The following is a 16,561-nucleotide window of genomic DNA, read 5'->3' as shown; positions in this document are numbered from 1 at the left end:
TGTTGTGCTGCGGGTGGGGCAGCGCAGACTCGCGGGTGGGGGCCCGTTGCGGGGCCCGGGGCCGCGTTGCGGCCCGCAGGGAGGCAGCCGCGGTGGCCGGGGGCCGCGGCAGGGCCTGTCCCCGCGGCGGGGCAGCGGGAGCGCGGAGCCGAGGGCGGGTGGGCGCCCTGCGGGCTCGTCCCCAGGTCCGGCACGCTGCCGCCGGCCGCCGCACCTGCCCTGCGCTTCATTACGGCCGTTTTCCGGCGTGGGAGTTCACAGCAGCGGCAGCATGGGGTGGTCAGAGCATTCCTGCTTATTCTATGTTTTTAAAGTATAATAATAACGGCTTTGGATTCGCTTGTGATTTTGGTCATGACAGTCACCTGGAGGAGAGAAAAACAAAGCCTCACTTTTTTTTGTGTGTGTGTGTGTCTCTGAACATTTGGGACTCTTTCAGATTGTCAGTGTTGTGCATCACGTACAGTAAGCTGTAAAATCAAGATTTTGAAAATAGCTCTAGTTAACCCAGGTCTGGGAAAACAAAACTTTGTCCAAAGCATAGTCTGGCCTCCTCCATTGAGGAAAATGCATGCACAGATAATCCTGTATGCTAGTATATGCAGAATAGGCATATTTATTTTTAGCTAGCTTTCAGGAAGAGAAAATGTTTTTGTTCAGTAAAACTTTGCAGAGAGTTGCAACTGAGTGGTTAGTGCCAAGTTGGAAAAGCAAGGGGATTTGCTTTTAGAAGTCAAACGCTACTGTGTGCGTATAACGGTGTTGGTAGTAGTCCCAAGAAATACCATAGGTGCCTGGAATGGCCACATTTCTCCATCTTGTATAGATGCATATCAGTGCAGGTAATGTCCTTCAGCTAGCTAATAACACGTATTCTTTCTCGGAAAGCTAACTGAATTAAGCAAAAAATATATAAGGTCAGACTTTAGGGTTTTCATTGCTGTTTTTAGCAGAGAATAGACCATAGGCAGTTGAGGAAAAGCACATGCATAATTAAATATCTTAAGCTAAATTAATACATTGATTGAAAATACAGGGTTTTGGCTGTGACAGTTGTTTGTGCTTTACCTGTTTGTGGTTTATGGTAGAATTTCAAGTTTCAATAACTTGGCTGACAAGTACATGTCAGCAGGTCATAACAGTGTCTGGCACTTCTGCGTTTTTAACTGTAGATTCAGATATTGTTTAATTCAGTGATGGCAGTTATACATGTTTTTCAGTGCACTTTTTCTTCCATATGGTAAATATGGTGAAACATTGCTGCTGCCGCCACCACAGCTGTGAATATAGCACAGTGATATTGGCATCTTATTTGTGGGAGAGTCATCTGATCACTTTTTAAAAAATGCCTTTTAGAAAGTAGCTTCTCTTTGCTTATTTGCTACTTGGGAAAACTGGGGAAATAGATATGGGCATTTTCCTGGAAAATGGAAAAACTGGAGAAAGCCAGGAATAAATATACTTCAGATTTAATGGGAGAGGTGTATAGCTACAGCTGTATGAAGTGATATGAGAGCATGTACTTTACCAGCTGATACTAGTAGAAAAGAGGGATTCTGCAGCTCTGTTTGTCCTGCTATGATAAATTCATGCTGGCACCAGTTGTTTATCATACAATATTTAGTACTAGATTCCACAAATACATTCTGTTAGTAATGGTTGTTACTAGATGAGTATTTGCAGATAGTAACCAGGACTTTCAATATGAATGTTTCTGAGGTGGGACCTTCAATTATTGAAGATTTTTGTAAGAGGCCAGTCAAACTTGAGACACTATGAACATGTTAATACTGTAATTCTGCATTTGAACTTGCAAACTCTATAAATAAAAAGTGATTTTTTTTTCTGCTTGCAAAATGATTCAGGTGCATGTAGTTGAATATTAACCGAAATCTATAGATTTCAAGTATGAAAACATGCGTGCATTTGGTGACAAACTCCCTTCCTTTTTGACTTCTTTAAAAATAAATAAATAAAAAGTTAGAGGGGCTGTTTTCTTCCCCCTCCCTTCCTTTTATTTCCTCCTGGTTGATATGCTGTGCCATTTGATTGAACTTGCTGAGAGATACAGGGACTTAGGATCTCCACACATAAGAACTTAAATGTCACAATAATACCTCATACCAAGCTACAGGAGAAATTGCATTAGATCTCCGGGATCTCCTGTCTCCTGCTTGCTAAACCCTGCAGACTGTCTGCAAAGTAACCTTGTCTGTCTGGACAGTGCAGTGTTGCACATCTGTGTTCAGAGGCATGTGTCTGTGCAGGAAGGGTGTGTGCATGTGCGAGAGGGAGCAAGAGCTTGCAACACTGTTGAATAGCAGCCGTAAATGCTGACAAAGTTGAAAATGGCCTTGTGCCTCCTGCGTGGTAGGTATGGAGATCCTGAATCTTGGCACGCTAGGAGTTGTATCTCACATTTTGCACAACTGGAAACCATCCTTCAATAAGACAGTAAAATAGCTAGTTACAGGCTAGCCAATAGAGAGGGCCTGTGCTTGAGGAATTTAGGATCAGAAATTGCTGAGGGTGGTTTTTTTGGTTTTGTTTTTTTAGAGGGCAGCAGATGGGAATAGGAATGGAGTTATCTTTCAAGGGAAGATCTTTTTATTACTGTGCCTGTCAGAGGCAGGCTACTTTGCACAGTAAATGAGCAGTGCAGCAGCTGGATGGAGTTGCAAGCAAGGTGTCTTTGTGGGTAGGCAAGCGTCTGTAGTACTCTATGGTCAGTGTTAACATGTGGGGCTCCTGCATCGGCGAGCTGACAGGCTGGAATTAGCTTGCTTGCTTGGTGCTTTGTCTGTGTTAGTTAGGTCTGTCCTGAAACCTAACCCCCCTCCTCCAGTTCTCTGCCACAGCAGAGCTCTGTGCCGTTTGCTTGTTGCTAGCGCGTGGGCCCATGTCAAATAACAATGTCTTCAGCTTTTGTGATCACCTAACAATTTTGAAAAAGAGTAGATCAGCTAGTTCTCAGCTACTGTTGGGAGACTAGGATGGAAGGGGCAGGCAGAAGAGCATTGGTAAATAATGTATTTGGCAGTTAGACAAAATTACGTAGCCCTACAGAATCCTAATTTTACCATTATAAGGTTCCATTTAAAAGTGTTCATAATAAAATTAATGCGTGTGAGTGTTTGCCTGCACTCTCAGGACCCAGCTCCTGAGTATGTCAGCAGACAGTCACTGATACGTACCTGCATGGGAATAAATGTGTGTGTGAGTTTAAGCAGCCTCTTGCTACTGTTTTGTGGACCACAGTCAAGTAACTTCCAAGCCACCGGTTGCGCATAGCATAACTTCTCTAGCCATCAACTTTGCTGCCTATTTGTAGCTAATGATTAGAGTAGGTGAAAAAGTTGTTCCTTGTAGGACTCCCTAGAAACTGTGCAAGCAGCCACTGCATGGTTTTCCTGCTGCTGTGCTTGGGAGTGCTTTGCAGAGAAGTGTCATTTGGTTAATTGTTTTGGATGGTCTGGAGGCATCCGGAGAGAGAAGAGATGCTGAATGGATACCTTCTGCTGATAGCAAGAGAGTCCAGTAAAATGGGTGTGGTTCCAAATCCTTTCCTGAATACAGATGATTCATATTGTAATAAAATGGAAAATTAACTTGAGCAGATCTATAGAGTCTAAGAGAGTGCAAGTTCCCCAGTGGCTGGCCGGGCATGGGCTGCATCACTTCTGTCTTTTTGTCCCGTGTTTCTAAATTTAGCAACCTCTTTCCAGCCTCCTAACACCTTACAGATTTGGCCTGTTTATTTTTAGTTCTACTCCATATTAGCATCCTGATTCAACTCATTTATTCAGTTCATCTGGTAGCCCTAGTGAATGTAATAGCAATAATTTATGAAAACATAAAATACAGGAAGCCTCTTGCTTTTTTTTGTCTTTCATTGATAAAGAATGCTAGTGTGCAGTTTTTGCAGAACTGTAGAACTTAAACCAGACTGGAATCAATTTTTGTCTTAACTATTCATGTGGAGCAATACAAGTTTTTTCTTTCTTGCTATGTAATTTACATTGCATTTGTTATGCCCTAACTTACATGCAAGGCTAATTTAGTGATAGCGTAATCTAGAATGACAAACCAGAGTGTGTTTTCAGTGCATCAGTGTCCCAGGCTGGCTATAAGGTTGCAACACCTGTCAAAGAAAATGAATCTGGTTGTCTGTGACTTTTATCTTTTAGCTTCCAAAGTATGCAAATGGATGTTGGCTCCAGCATGCAGCTACCTGAGTTCAGGCTGCATACATTGGCAGAGTTTGCTTTGCAGGAACGTCTGATTGATGCTCAAAGGGTAAAATGTGTATTTTGAAGTTTATGAACTTCTGAGTCATGAGAAACCAGAGCCACAATCTCCAGCCATCTGTGATCACAGAACCAGTTGCTCAGTTAAGTTTTGAAGGCGTGGGTGGTGTCAAAGAAATATGTGCAATATGTAGAATAGGTCACCTTGGTGATGGTTTTGAAATAAGTTCCAATTCCTGAATTTGTGGCTGTTGCATTACTTGGCAGTCAGATTTCAGCTGGTGCATCCTTCTGAGTATGAGCAGCCTATGAACAGAGAAGAGACACCATTTGGAGCTGATGATAATTTGTTTGTAAACATTTGTAAAATTTCTATGCATAAGCAAGAAAAAAATCCGATCAACCTTAAATACTTAGTCTGCTTCTGTTGCCAAGTACGGTACTGACACAGAAGTGTGTATCTGTTAATTGGTTTTAGCCTCTGTAGTAGGTAAAATGTTCGGTGTGGAAGGTACTGTGTAGGCACTCAAAATAGTGAGCAATGAGTGTAATGGTTTGTCAGTGAGAGAAAGGTCATATCTGTATCTTCTGGTCCAAATTATTGATGTGCCTCTTCTATTTACATAAAAGAAGTTATCCTGTTAATGGGTAGCAGCATTCAGATGAGACATACTTATGCGGTGTGTAATACGAACCCAGAGTACACAGACCGTACCAGCTAAACTCGGTGTCCATTGCTAATGAAAGTACAGTTTTAGAATGTGAAAGGAATGTGGCTAGATGTAAATAAATTTTTATTGCTGTGTCTCATGACAGACAAGCGTGTGTGTTCTGGCCAGGAATACCAGTGTTGCAGGACTGGGTCAGGAGGTTGTTAATGAAATAGTCATTTGCGTGTGCCTGTGGTTTGAGTCCAGCACAGGTCAGTGATGTCAAGCATTTGAGTGGGATGGCTACAGCATGATCTGGGTGGCACATACTAGCACCTCAACTTTATTTCCACAGAACCCCTGCTTTACTGTTCAACATCTTGCTCTCGAAGCAAATTCAGTCCTCAGCCTAATTCTCATCTTTCGCACAGTGACTCTAGATGAACAAGGTTGAGTTATATTGGCATGTTATAGTGAGGAAGTGTTGTCCCAGAGGTGCCGCGGAGAAGCTTCTTCTTAAGGGTCGTCGGTTGAAAACAAAGGAAAATTCAAGTTACAAACTGAAATTCTTTGAAAGCTCCAATAGGCTCCAATCTACTTGTTTGGATACCAAAGGCGAGATTTGTAGATCTATTTAAGTATTCATATGCCTCAGTTCCTTACTGTAAAACAGGAAAGTATGTTTAATCCTATCTCAGAGATTGCAGGATTAATACTCCATGTGCTGTGAGATGTGGTTACCTTCTGCAGCACTGGTGTATATAGTAAGTATCTAAAGTAATAATACAAGCAATTAAACTGGGGGAAAAAAGGCATAAAAATTGTTGGCTTTCTGTTTCAATAAATGGTGAAACAATTTGTAGTGGTTTTGTGGCCCATAATTTCTTACTGATTATTCTGATGTTTGTGTTCAGAGCATGGAAAATACAGAATAATTTTAGGACTACAGAGAACTTTATTTCCTTTTTGCAATGTCAACTTGTTGAGGAAAGAAAATGTGCGTGAACTTCTGTGTAGCTCTGAATAAAGAAAACATATTCAATAGAAGTCTTTTTTTTTTTTTTTAAGGAATAGCTGGCTATTGTTTTATAAGTAGAAATTTAAGAGGTTTTTTAAAGCTTTTTATTGATTCACTGTCTGAAGGAAGCAAATTCGGACAGGCAATACAGGATCAAATTCAGTTCTACTGTAGGAGGATATCTTAATGAACTGCTTATCCATCTTTTGTCTTGTGCTTGAATTTGTTACTAAACCAACTAGTTGTGGCAATAAAATGGGGAAGGATAGTCTTTCTTTAATGATAGCTCATGTGTTAGTGCCTGGTATTTGTCTTGATAGAACACCTGATTTGTGAGCATACCTCTTCTCTCTGAGACTGAGAGCTAGGAGGGAGTTTCAGATGCCTAAATATGCAGCTAGAACTGAAACACTTTGGTCAGCTAAGACTACCCAGTATGAAAAATGAGAATGAGCTGTAGCCTGTAGTTCATCAGTAGATTTCACAGAGAGGGAGCTCTGCTGAAGCTATTTAACATCAGGAAGGCTGGGGGATTAACATGAGATAGCACGGTAGTAAAATCTTTCCTATTCCACTTTTGTCAGCCGTTGTGCAGGATAAGCAGTGGCATCGCTAGAAGGTATTGCGCTTACATAAGTGTTCCCTCCCCAGTTGGGGGAGAAAAAAGAAAGAGAATCTCAGAAGTGTAGGGGAAGAACGTAGTCCCTTGTCTCCAGTGCTCTTGTCGGTGTGAATGATTGGCCTAACAGCACACACTGGCCAAGGAGAAGACCTTGAAAGGAAATATGTGCCCACCAATAAGATAAGTAATGACTAAATTTTAGGTTTGTGGTTCATTGAGTGGTCTCCAAAACTCCTGTTTAGTTGCCTAGACATCTTAGTAGATGAGGGGAAGGTCTTCGTTTGTGTGTATATATAAAGAACAATTTTTTAATCACTTGGGGGGGGCGCCTAGCAGAGGGCCACCTAGGCATGGCAAACAAGAAACAAGCACAGGAATTCCCCTTTTCTTGGGGGGAAAAAAGTGATTGAATCAGGGATTCAATCATTAAATAGTCCTTTGAGGAAAATTACAGAGGTAAAACCCACAATTTCTGGATCATAAGTCTCCAGGTCAAGCTGCTGCTTGTTTCTTCTGGCTCCAGGAATTTTGCTTTCTTGGTTGTGATATCAGCAGGAGGAATGAATGCCAGATTAAGACAGTCTCTTGGGAGTTAAGAGAACAGAAATATTTTCTAATATCTGGTTCTTGGAGGAGCCTAGAAGCCACATCTCCCACTTCCTTTGAAAGAAATCCACTGTCATATCTAAGACTTCTTCCATGTCTGATCTCATGAAGACTGTTACAGGCCTTTGAAGTAGAGGGAGTGGTTTGATTGGTTTCAGTTTTTCATGCCAAATCCCATGGTAAGTAGAAGAATTTGAGGTTTTGTGATGTTGTGATTTTATTTTTATTTATATATATATGAATGAAATACAATAAATAATTATCTGAACAGCTTACTTTGCCTGTGGCTTTACAACTTGTGGTTGAATTCCCTTCAGTTCCCTGGCAGGTTCTCCCAGCACCTTTTTTGTGCACGCATGCGCCCACACACATGCTACTGTAATCTTCAGTAATATTTTTTCCCCTGAGGAGCAATGCTTTATAGACCTGATCTAAATACTTAACAATTTTGAGACTCTTACCTCCCTGCCAGATTTGTTTAAAATTCACGTATGGGTTAGCAGGCACAAGACATACAGGTGCACAGACAGCTTTATTAGCTAGTGTCATTTCTTTAGGAAGTTAGACTTTACTTAAAAGGAAATCCAAACGATCTCCCCCACTCTCTCCAAGGTTGAAAAATCAAGCACTGAAAAATTTGGAAATGCTTGAATTCAGGCTGCCTGGGAATTTGTCAGGATCTGGTGGCCATCTAGAGCTGAGTCAACAAGCTTGTCCTGGCAGTTGCACTCCCTCCCGCTCTGTCCATGCGGATTCACATGCTTCACTTCCTTATCTGTAAAACAGGAAGTGCAATTAATCCTTTCTCAGAGGCCCCAGGATTAATAGCTCAATTATTGTTACATGTGGCTATCTTCTGTGAGTACATACATCTACAAGGCACAGTTACTTCTCTTTATGGAAGAACTAGGTCAGCCTGGAGTCTAAGGTGTCCATCTAGTTCCCAGCATATACGTGCTTTCTCCTAAGTTGTTGGTGAGGGCACTGGCCCTCTAGCCACTGACTTTGTGCTCTGGCATTAGTCTGTGTTTTGTCCCTGTTGCCCATCACACTGAATAAACAAGTGCAAACTAGCTTTAACACACGCAGATTTTCATGGCAGTCTTTCTGTTTAAGTTTTAGGTTCCAGCCAGTTACAACAATTGTCTTAATGTTGACTGAATAATGTGAATTCCGAAGCATGTTCTAAGGAAAAATTTTCAGAGAGTTCTTCTGCATGGGAAATTTCACCTCCAGTTGAACTTCAACAAATCTAAGCACCTAACAACAAGATCTTCTAAAAGAAGTTGGTGGCAGACTTGCCTATAGAAGTGGCTACCCAGTGTCTTGCCTAAGTCTTACAATATTGTGCAGTGTGTTCCTTACAGAGACTGGAACCCCTTCTGTGATGGGACTAGGAATCACACTGAAAAGCTTTGCTTTCTCCAAAGGTTGTACAGGTCAGATAAAAAGTAGAGTGCTAATTAGCATGAGTAAATTCAGAGTTGTCTCCAATATTGGGCACATCCCCTCTCAGTGGTGAGAATGGGGGAGGGATCTAAAGTTTCACTTGGAGGAAAATCATTTGGTGCTTCTGCACAGGACTTTAATCTTTAGCTGAAACTTGCAGTTTACTATTTTTAGCAGTGTTCCCATAGATAAGAGAGACTTTCAAACTGAGGTGAGCCTTCAAACAGGCTTAGTACTTCAGTTTGTATTTAGGTCAGCTAATTCACTAACAGAAAAATGCTTAGTATTTTCCCCATAAATAAACAGGTAGAGAGCCAAGTTCAGGGTTGAGTATCTAGGTGTCTGTACATCTAACTGATGCTATAGTTGGACAAATGCTTTTTCAGAGAGCAGTGCTGGCTGAAGCACATCAGTTCCTATACTGTCCACTCAGTTTTGCTGGTGCAGTTGTTCACGTGAATTCAGTCAACTGTAGCTGAGCTTAAAATGCATTACTAGGGGAAAAGAAAGAAAGAAGTTGTTTTTTTTAACCCGAACCTGTTCCCCGGTCTGATTTGCCCAACCGCGTAAGTAGTTAAACCAGTGTAATGGGGACAGGGCAGCATATAAACAGGCATTAGGTTTGCTAAAGCCAACACTGCCACCAGAAAGCTGGTGAAGCCCCCAGGCCTGCGGTGTGCAGGGGGTTAGCCTGTGTCAGTTCAGGCTGGCTGCCTTGGGGGAGGAGTGCCCTTCTGCTGCACTTCTGTAGAGTAGCCCACAATGCAAATAAATCATGATGACACTGAAAAGCAGATAGAGCAGCAGTTCAGCTCACCTGCTATTTCAGCTTACACTCACATCCAGGTTTTATGCACTTGACTACTTACAAAGGAGAAGGCAAGGTTGCTCTTCTAAAATTTGTATTGCACACTGCAGCAAAACCAATACATGATGTAAAAATGTAAGTTGTCATTTATGTTACGTGTGCAGAATTCTTGTATGTGTTTGGACAAATAATCTGTTATTGAAACTCTTAGACTGTTTTTAAGGTGTAGTTCTTGCTTTAACAAGGTAACTTGCCTCATGGCTTGAGAGCTATGTGTGTAGTTGTTGCCTGCGTGGGACGCAGAGCTCTGGATTTTATGGGGGTTTTGTCTCCAAAGAGAGGGCAGAGCCAGGCTTCTAGTCTCCCTGGATTTGTGTTGTCTAAACTGCAGCTGTGATCTCCAGTTCACTGGGTGGCCATGAGTGGTGGATGATGCTCAGGTGTGAGTTGTTAAAGTCTCTCTCTACGAGTGTAGAGAGAGACACATCACCTGTTGAATTAGTTTTCCATTTCTTGCTGTCCAGACAAATACTCTTTCTATAGAAACATATTTTAAGCACAGCTAGAAAGCAGTACAACTGCTTTTGAAATAAAGGCAAGGTGGTTTGGTGAGGCATTGCATACTGTTGCTTCAGGCAGACAGATACGGTGAAGGGTAAAACCAGGCAAGGTGTCATTGGTGTGCGTGGGGCTGCCCAGCCCCTGCAGGAAAACTTGGTTGGTGGTGTAACAGAGTACTGCGTGGGTGCTGTGGAGTAGGTCAGAGGGATAAAACACAAAATGCTGTAGTGGCGTCATCTTTTATGAGTGCTTTGATTTTAGTGGGATAGCGGTAACAATGAGCAGAGTGAGCATTTGTCATTACTTCACTGCCTTTTGCCATCTCTTAGAATACTGTCAAAGTCGGTTCAGAGCACTCTAAGTTTCAGGGATAACTTCAATATTTTAAGCATATGTACAAAGAAGAAATCTTAAAACCAAGATAAGGAAGCATTCAGCAAGGGTTTAAAAACCTGATTCTTAGGGTCCTTTATTACCAGTGTGACCTTACTGATGTTCTGTCACCAGCATATTTGTAACCTCACGTGTGATAACATGACACAGACCAGATTCCAGTGCATGTTGCCCTCTGGATGAGTACTAGGACTGAGATTGCTTTCCTATTCCTTGCAGTGGTGAAGTCCCAGAAATACAGAAGATGATTTCTAAATTTTGCCTGAAAATTGTCTTAATGTAGATTACATTGTGGACAAGACAAAACAGATCAATCTGGTTGAACAAGAGTTTTGTTGTTGCTGAAACCTTTTGCTTGGCTAGTCTGTATTTCTGATTGTTTATGAGAAAAATGGTATTTTTGCAGAATGTTAGGCAGCAAATATGGCAAATTCTGAACTCCCACAAAATCTGTTCCTGTTTTATCAAAGTATTCTCAGTGTGTCTGGAAAACATGTCATTGGTCTGGATTTAGATCCAGCTTAAAAATTGGATTAATGAGACAGGTTAGTTTTACCCTACAAATATATATATATTTTTTTTATTTATTTTTTACACCAGCAGGGTTGAAAAGTTGGTATGTGTACATCTTTGGTTTGCTGCTTTTATTACTTCAGCTTTTATCAAAGAAATGGTAGATACACACCTCTGCTTTTTTTTTTTTTCTTGCAGTTCTTAAATATTCTGGTATTTGCCCTTAATTTTTAATTCTCTTCCATTCCTTTTACTTCTTGCAGTTCTTGTGTGATTGGAGACAATAAGCCTGCGTTCCAGGGATGCAGGAGGAGCAACAGCCTGAGGTAGGGCTCGGAGTTGAAGTTTTTCCAATAGAATTATGGGGAAGCTCAAGATTCAGCATCAGCCAGGTTCTTAAGCTCGTGCCTAGGGAAGGTCTCCAAAGTGAAGGATCAAAACTACCACTGAGAGACCCCTTTTAAAATAGGGGGCTTTTTAAGTTTTGTTGTTTTGATACTTTTACAAACATCTTTTCAGTGTTCTTTTTCCTTGCAATTGCAAGAGCTAGAAACATGTGTGTGTGGTTGTTTTGGGGTTTTTTTGTTTGTTTTTTGTATTAATTTATTTGCAAGTGAGGAATTGTGCAAAATAGTCTAATCTATGAGTTTAGACCTTCAGGAGAAAAAAATCTTGTGATTACTACATGTTTGTATATGGATGCTCCCACTGTTTTCTAAGTACCTTGCTGAATTAAACAGAGGTGCCTTTCTTTCTACCCTTTCTGTTTCTTTTCTTCTCCTTTCATCTCCATTTATCTCAAAACCTTTCCCAGTGTAATAGCCTAAAGTTCATGAAGTTTTACTATGAAAGTTAAGAATGTGTTCATGTGTCCTCTGTTAATTAAAAAAGAAGGGAATGGCAGACTGTTAATGTGTTCATTAGTGCTTTTCCACTTCAACGTTGTTATGATGACAAAGCCAGCATACGTGACAACTGTAACATACGGAATTAGACTGATACGTTTTTCAAAATATTCTTTGACTAGAATTGCTTATGCAAGGACTAGAGTTCAGCCATATGTCATGATCAAAAGCTGAGCTGGCATTAGATGAGATTTGTGTGTGTAATTGCAATTTGCAGTTGTCCATGAGCAGACTTTTGCTTTGTAGTGAAAGGGGTGATACGCTGCTGGGAGTGTTTTAAGCTTTGCACTGTAGAGCTGTTTTACTTTTTGGTCTTACTGCATGAATTGTAATGACAAATTTTGCCTTGCCTTCAGTGCAGCCAAGGTAAGACACTCAGGACTTTATATCTGAAAATTACTGTATGGCATAATGGAATACAAAAAGAAATTAGTCTTGTTGAAAGATCTTAACAATTGCTTTGTACAGTCCTGTTTTAAATCAGGTTAAGTACAAAGTAAATAAACCAGCTACCCTAGCTAAAAAGTTGATCTCCTTTAGGAGTTTGGCTGCCTGCTTGCTGACTCATACGGCCTTTCGTTTGGAAGCATGTTGAACAATTATGGATTCACATCCTGTGTCTAACTTTGACTTAATATTGTTAAAGAATTGCAGATTTTCCCAAGAATCACTCCGACAGAACTTTGAATTAATGCAGTTGCCTAAATATAGCTTACATTTGGGCTTTCCCTTGTTCTTAACTCTCTTTCTGCACTAACTGTGCTTCTCCAGCCTGGATGACTGGTTTACCCTAGGCAGAATAAGTGAAAAGGTTTGGATTCTGTGCTAAGGTTTTAAAACTTGCACGTAATGAATAAGAAGGATTTTGCTAGTCAAAGACCTGCCTAATGTACTTTTAGTGATAATGTTTAAAAGTCAGTCTTTGGAAATCTTGTCAATTAACTTCTAATCCATTGTGGGGGAAAAACATGTGCAGACTTCTCATCCTTTTGACTTTGATTTCTGATAAATATTAGAAATCAATATATGCCTAAATTTTATAGGATTGGGCCTGCCTGTATGTGTAATTACCCTACGCTAACAGTAACAGTATGACATACTTAATCAGACTCCTTCTGAATGGATGTGTGTGTTCTTGTGAGTGTTGGTTCATGTTGTCAGACTCCTGACAGTCTAATGCTGACTGGTTGGTAACTAAGTAAAATATGCCATCTGATAAGTGGCAATGTTTTTATCATCTGTGCACATTTTCATTTCCAGTACAGAAAATTCCATCGTATCGTTAGAGATAAATTTGTGCTATTCTAGAATCAGATTTTTTTAACTCCATGTCAGGTGTAAATACTATCTTTTTGAAACAGACATTAAATGTTCAGTCTTAATACGCTATTTAGCATGCATATCCAGCTATGAGGAAAAACAGTTGTAAAACCACAGATATTCTGAACCCTGACACTGCTTAAATTATTTAGTTGCTTGAATATTATATGTAGGTTCAAATCAAGCAGACTCACAAGGGGAAAAAGGTATTAAAACACTTCATTTTAATTCCCAGCCTTCTTTGAATTTGTTTCTCACAGGCTGCTGCAGACCCAATGTCTTCCTCAGAAGCACCAGAAGATGGCCCAAAGGAAACGTCAAGTGTATCGCAGAATATCTGTATGTTTCTGGTTTGACTGGGGAGGGTGTGTCACATTGGAAGAACATTAAGCTAAATGTTCGTGCCTTTTCCTTACCTAATAAGGATGTGGTTGTTAGCACAAAAGGGAGATACGAGCAAGGTCATATCTGACTTATTCTGTTCATGATTTGTAGAAAGGCCCAGTTGCATAAACCACATCTGAAAAGAGCAATGACATATTGATTGTCAGTTTTCTGCTCCCATGCTTTCAAAAGAAAGTAAATTGGTTTTTGATTTAATAGATATATCCAGCTATTGTTTTAAGCTTGGTCCTGCTCTGTAAGCCAAATTTAGATACGTGCATGTTTGATTCAGTGTTCTGGCATCTGCTGTTGTGAAGTTGAATCAGTTGTCACAGATGAAAAATTTTGCTCATTCCAACATCATGATAATTTTTTGATATGAAGACCGAGCCTGCAGGATGTGGGAATAGAACTGTTTCAGCCAGAACTGTCTTAGGAAGCTCAGGAAGAGTATCAATCTTTACCCTTTAGTGGTGAGGATCAGATAATGAGAGACATTTCTCTTTCAGGAGAAAAAAAGAAAGGCTTCTTAGGATATGCTTTTTGTTTATTGATATACTGCTGTGCTGTTAATACATACGATCCTCCTCTTGAACAATAGGAGCATTCAGATTGTGCTTTCTGGCAAATAATAGGCTAAGAACCACCCTCGGGCAAGTTAGCATGTAACAGCAACGTTTCTATAATGCTGAAGTTGCTGAATAGTCCCTGGAGACTATAGCTTTCAGAAATAGCAATCATGGGAGCAAACGAGAGCCTTAACCAAGGAATGGAAGAAGCATTCAAACCTAAAGAAGCAGATTAATTTTTTTTATGTTCCTTTTTTCCCCAGATATAGCAGTTGGTTTAATAAAAACTGTAGCTGCTCCTGAGAATGTTTTCCTTGATTATGTCTTGAAATGATAACATCTGTTACTGCACTGTTCTAACAGTTTTTTTCACATGAAACACGATTCAGTCCAGTTTTGAATGTATATATGAGGTGGAGGCTGGAAAAACTAGTGGAAAGGAAATCCATTAAGGGTTACTGAGTACATAGAAACCACCTTCAACTTAGAGAATCTGAGACATAAATGGCTGGTGGCTAGGAGCATATTTGGGGAAAGTATTGTGTTTGCTTCCCTAGTTCTTTTGCTTTTCCCTAGAAATCCACTTTTGACCACTGTGGGAGACAGGATCCTTAACTAGGTGGCTGCTTTTGCAGTCATGTGGCTGAAGGTGCTATGGAACAGCCTTACCCCTTTTCCTTTCCTTTTACAGTCATGCTTTCCCTACCTGCTCCTTTGCCTTAGATTCATTTCAGCAGCCACATGGTCTTAGATCAGCTTATACTGATTTCACACCCAGGTTCTTGGGTATTGACCATAAAGTAGTAGGCTGCTAAAATGCTAATTAAAGAAGGATGCTGGAGGGTGTTTTTTGTTGTGGGTTTTGAGGTTTGTTTTTTTTGTTTGTTTGTTTTTTTTTAATCCTACAAGACAGGTATTTGTGGGACAGATTGGGGAGTTGGAGCCATATGGTTAAACCACAGAATCATGAGAAGAAAGAGAATGTATAGTAGCCATCTGTAATTTATCTGTATCTTTGACATCCTGCCTACACACTGTTCATTAACCTTTTTCTCCTGGGATTGCAATCCTATTCTAGGCTTCTGGACTACTTCAGACCTCTGCTGACTTGTGTAGCAGCTTGCCAGAGAGAGTTGATTGGAAACAAAACTCTACTTTTCCACTTGATTTTTTTTGTTTGTTTCTTTTTTTTTTCCTAAGACCCATTACAGCATAAGAATAATTAATTCAAAGTTACAACATTTCCCATTGATGTAAGACTGAAGCTTCTCTATCTCAATGAGTCAAGCTTCCTGGCATTCCCCAAGCAACTGTGATGGTTATGATAGATCTTTCTATATTTCCATGGCAAGCTCAATATAAATAGGCTGAATTCATGTTGTACTGTTTTGGCTTAAATAGTTTGTTGTTGAAACTAGGGAAGAATGCCTGGTTTTCTGACCTGAATGCCTCTTTAAGTGTTTAATTTTCAATTGTGTACTGATCCGTTGTTTATTAGTCACAAAAGAGGCTAAGATTGGTACTGGTAGGTATGCTACATGCTCCCATATGTACAGATGACTTTACCAGCATAACTCGTACCAGTATAAATATGTTGCTATTGTTTATACAGATAAAATTCCAAAAGGGAACACTTTTGTTCTAGAATTAAAAAAATGCCTTTTTTTCCAATTTAGTGTATACCTTTTCTAAGTATTCTCTGCTTCTCTATCCACCTCACCTGCCACACAGCTTCTCTCTTTCCCTTACTGGACTGCGTGGACAACCTGTCCCAGTGTCCACAGGGTAGGAAACCTGGACTGAGACCCATGCTTGGAGGCAGCCTCTCCAGTGGTGGCACTCTCAATGATGTAGCCTCAGAATTGAATGTAAGATTACAGTGGTAAATCAATGGCCTTTTAGCTCTGCTCTGCTGTTTAGTGGTGACATTTTTTGTTTTTCTGTTTTACTTACCTGCATTTCATAGTCATGTGTGCTTTTTTGTTTTGTTTTTTTTTCCTAACTTTTATAGCTGATGCAGATGCATTTAAAATTCTTCTGGAGATGAAGATGAAGAAGAGGCAGAAAATACCCACTTTACCAAGCACTGTGACTGAACTTGACACAGAGGATGGTTCTAAAGTCTATGTGGTTGGAACAGCCCACTTCAGTGACAGCAGCAAAAAGGATGTAGTGAAGGTAAATGTCAAGGAGGAGCCCTTCAGCAGTGTGTTTATGATGTTGTCAACTTAGCATTAAGTATGTCACAAAGTAGAATAGGGCCCAGCTCTCTTGACTTGATTCTGTGCTGTAACCTCCAGACTCTGTTTCTGAAGTTAGCTGTTGGGGGGCTGACAGCACTGTGGGATGAAATAAGAGGCAGCCATATTATCTTGATAATTTTTTGACCCAGTAGCTTGTTCTCCAATCCCAAATACTCACATTTGTCCTCTAAACAGCAAATGCTTTAAAAAGTGCTAGTGTTAGAAGTAGGAATCTCACTCTTGAAGCTTACCTTTCATGTCAAATTATAGCAT

The 16,561-nt window shown here is 40.3% G+C and overlaps 1 protein-coding gene across 2 annotated transcripts in view; it reads left to right on the top strand.

Moving 5' to 3' along the window:
• The first annotated feature begins 8,374 nt into the window (after positions 1-8,374).
• The window catches only part of TRABD (TraB domain containing), a 28,516-nt gene continuing 20,329 nt past the window's right edge, over positions 8,375-16,561 (top strand). The window contains exons 1-4 of one of the 2 annotated variants that reach the window (XM_026081513.1): positions 8,375-8,582; positions 11,131-11,193; positions 13,353-13,431; positions 16,057-16,223. In XM_026081513.1, coding sequence (XP_025937298.1) covers positions 11,170-11,193; positions 13,353-13,431; positions 16,057-16,223 — 270 coding nt within the window. In that variant the 5' untranslated portion in view covers positions 8,375-8,582; positions 11,131-11,169. Of the gene's footprint in view, positions 8,583-11,130; positions 11,194-13,352; positions 13,432-15,776; positions 15,914-16,056; positions 16,224-16,561 lie in introns of those variants that run through there. The other variant, XM_026081514.1, reaches the window with a different exon arrangement.

The sequence above is a fragment of the Apteryx rowi genome, unplaced genomic scaffold, assembly GCF_003343035.1.
Source record: "Apteryx rowi isolate R43461 unplaced genomic scaffold, aptRow1 scaffold_550, whole genome shotgun sequence".
Taxonomy (NCBI): Eukaryota; Metazoa; Chordata; class Aves; order Apterygiformes; family Apterygidae; genus Apteryx; species Apteryx rowi.
This window is presented reverse-complemented; position numbering and strand designations above follow the sequence as displayed.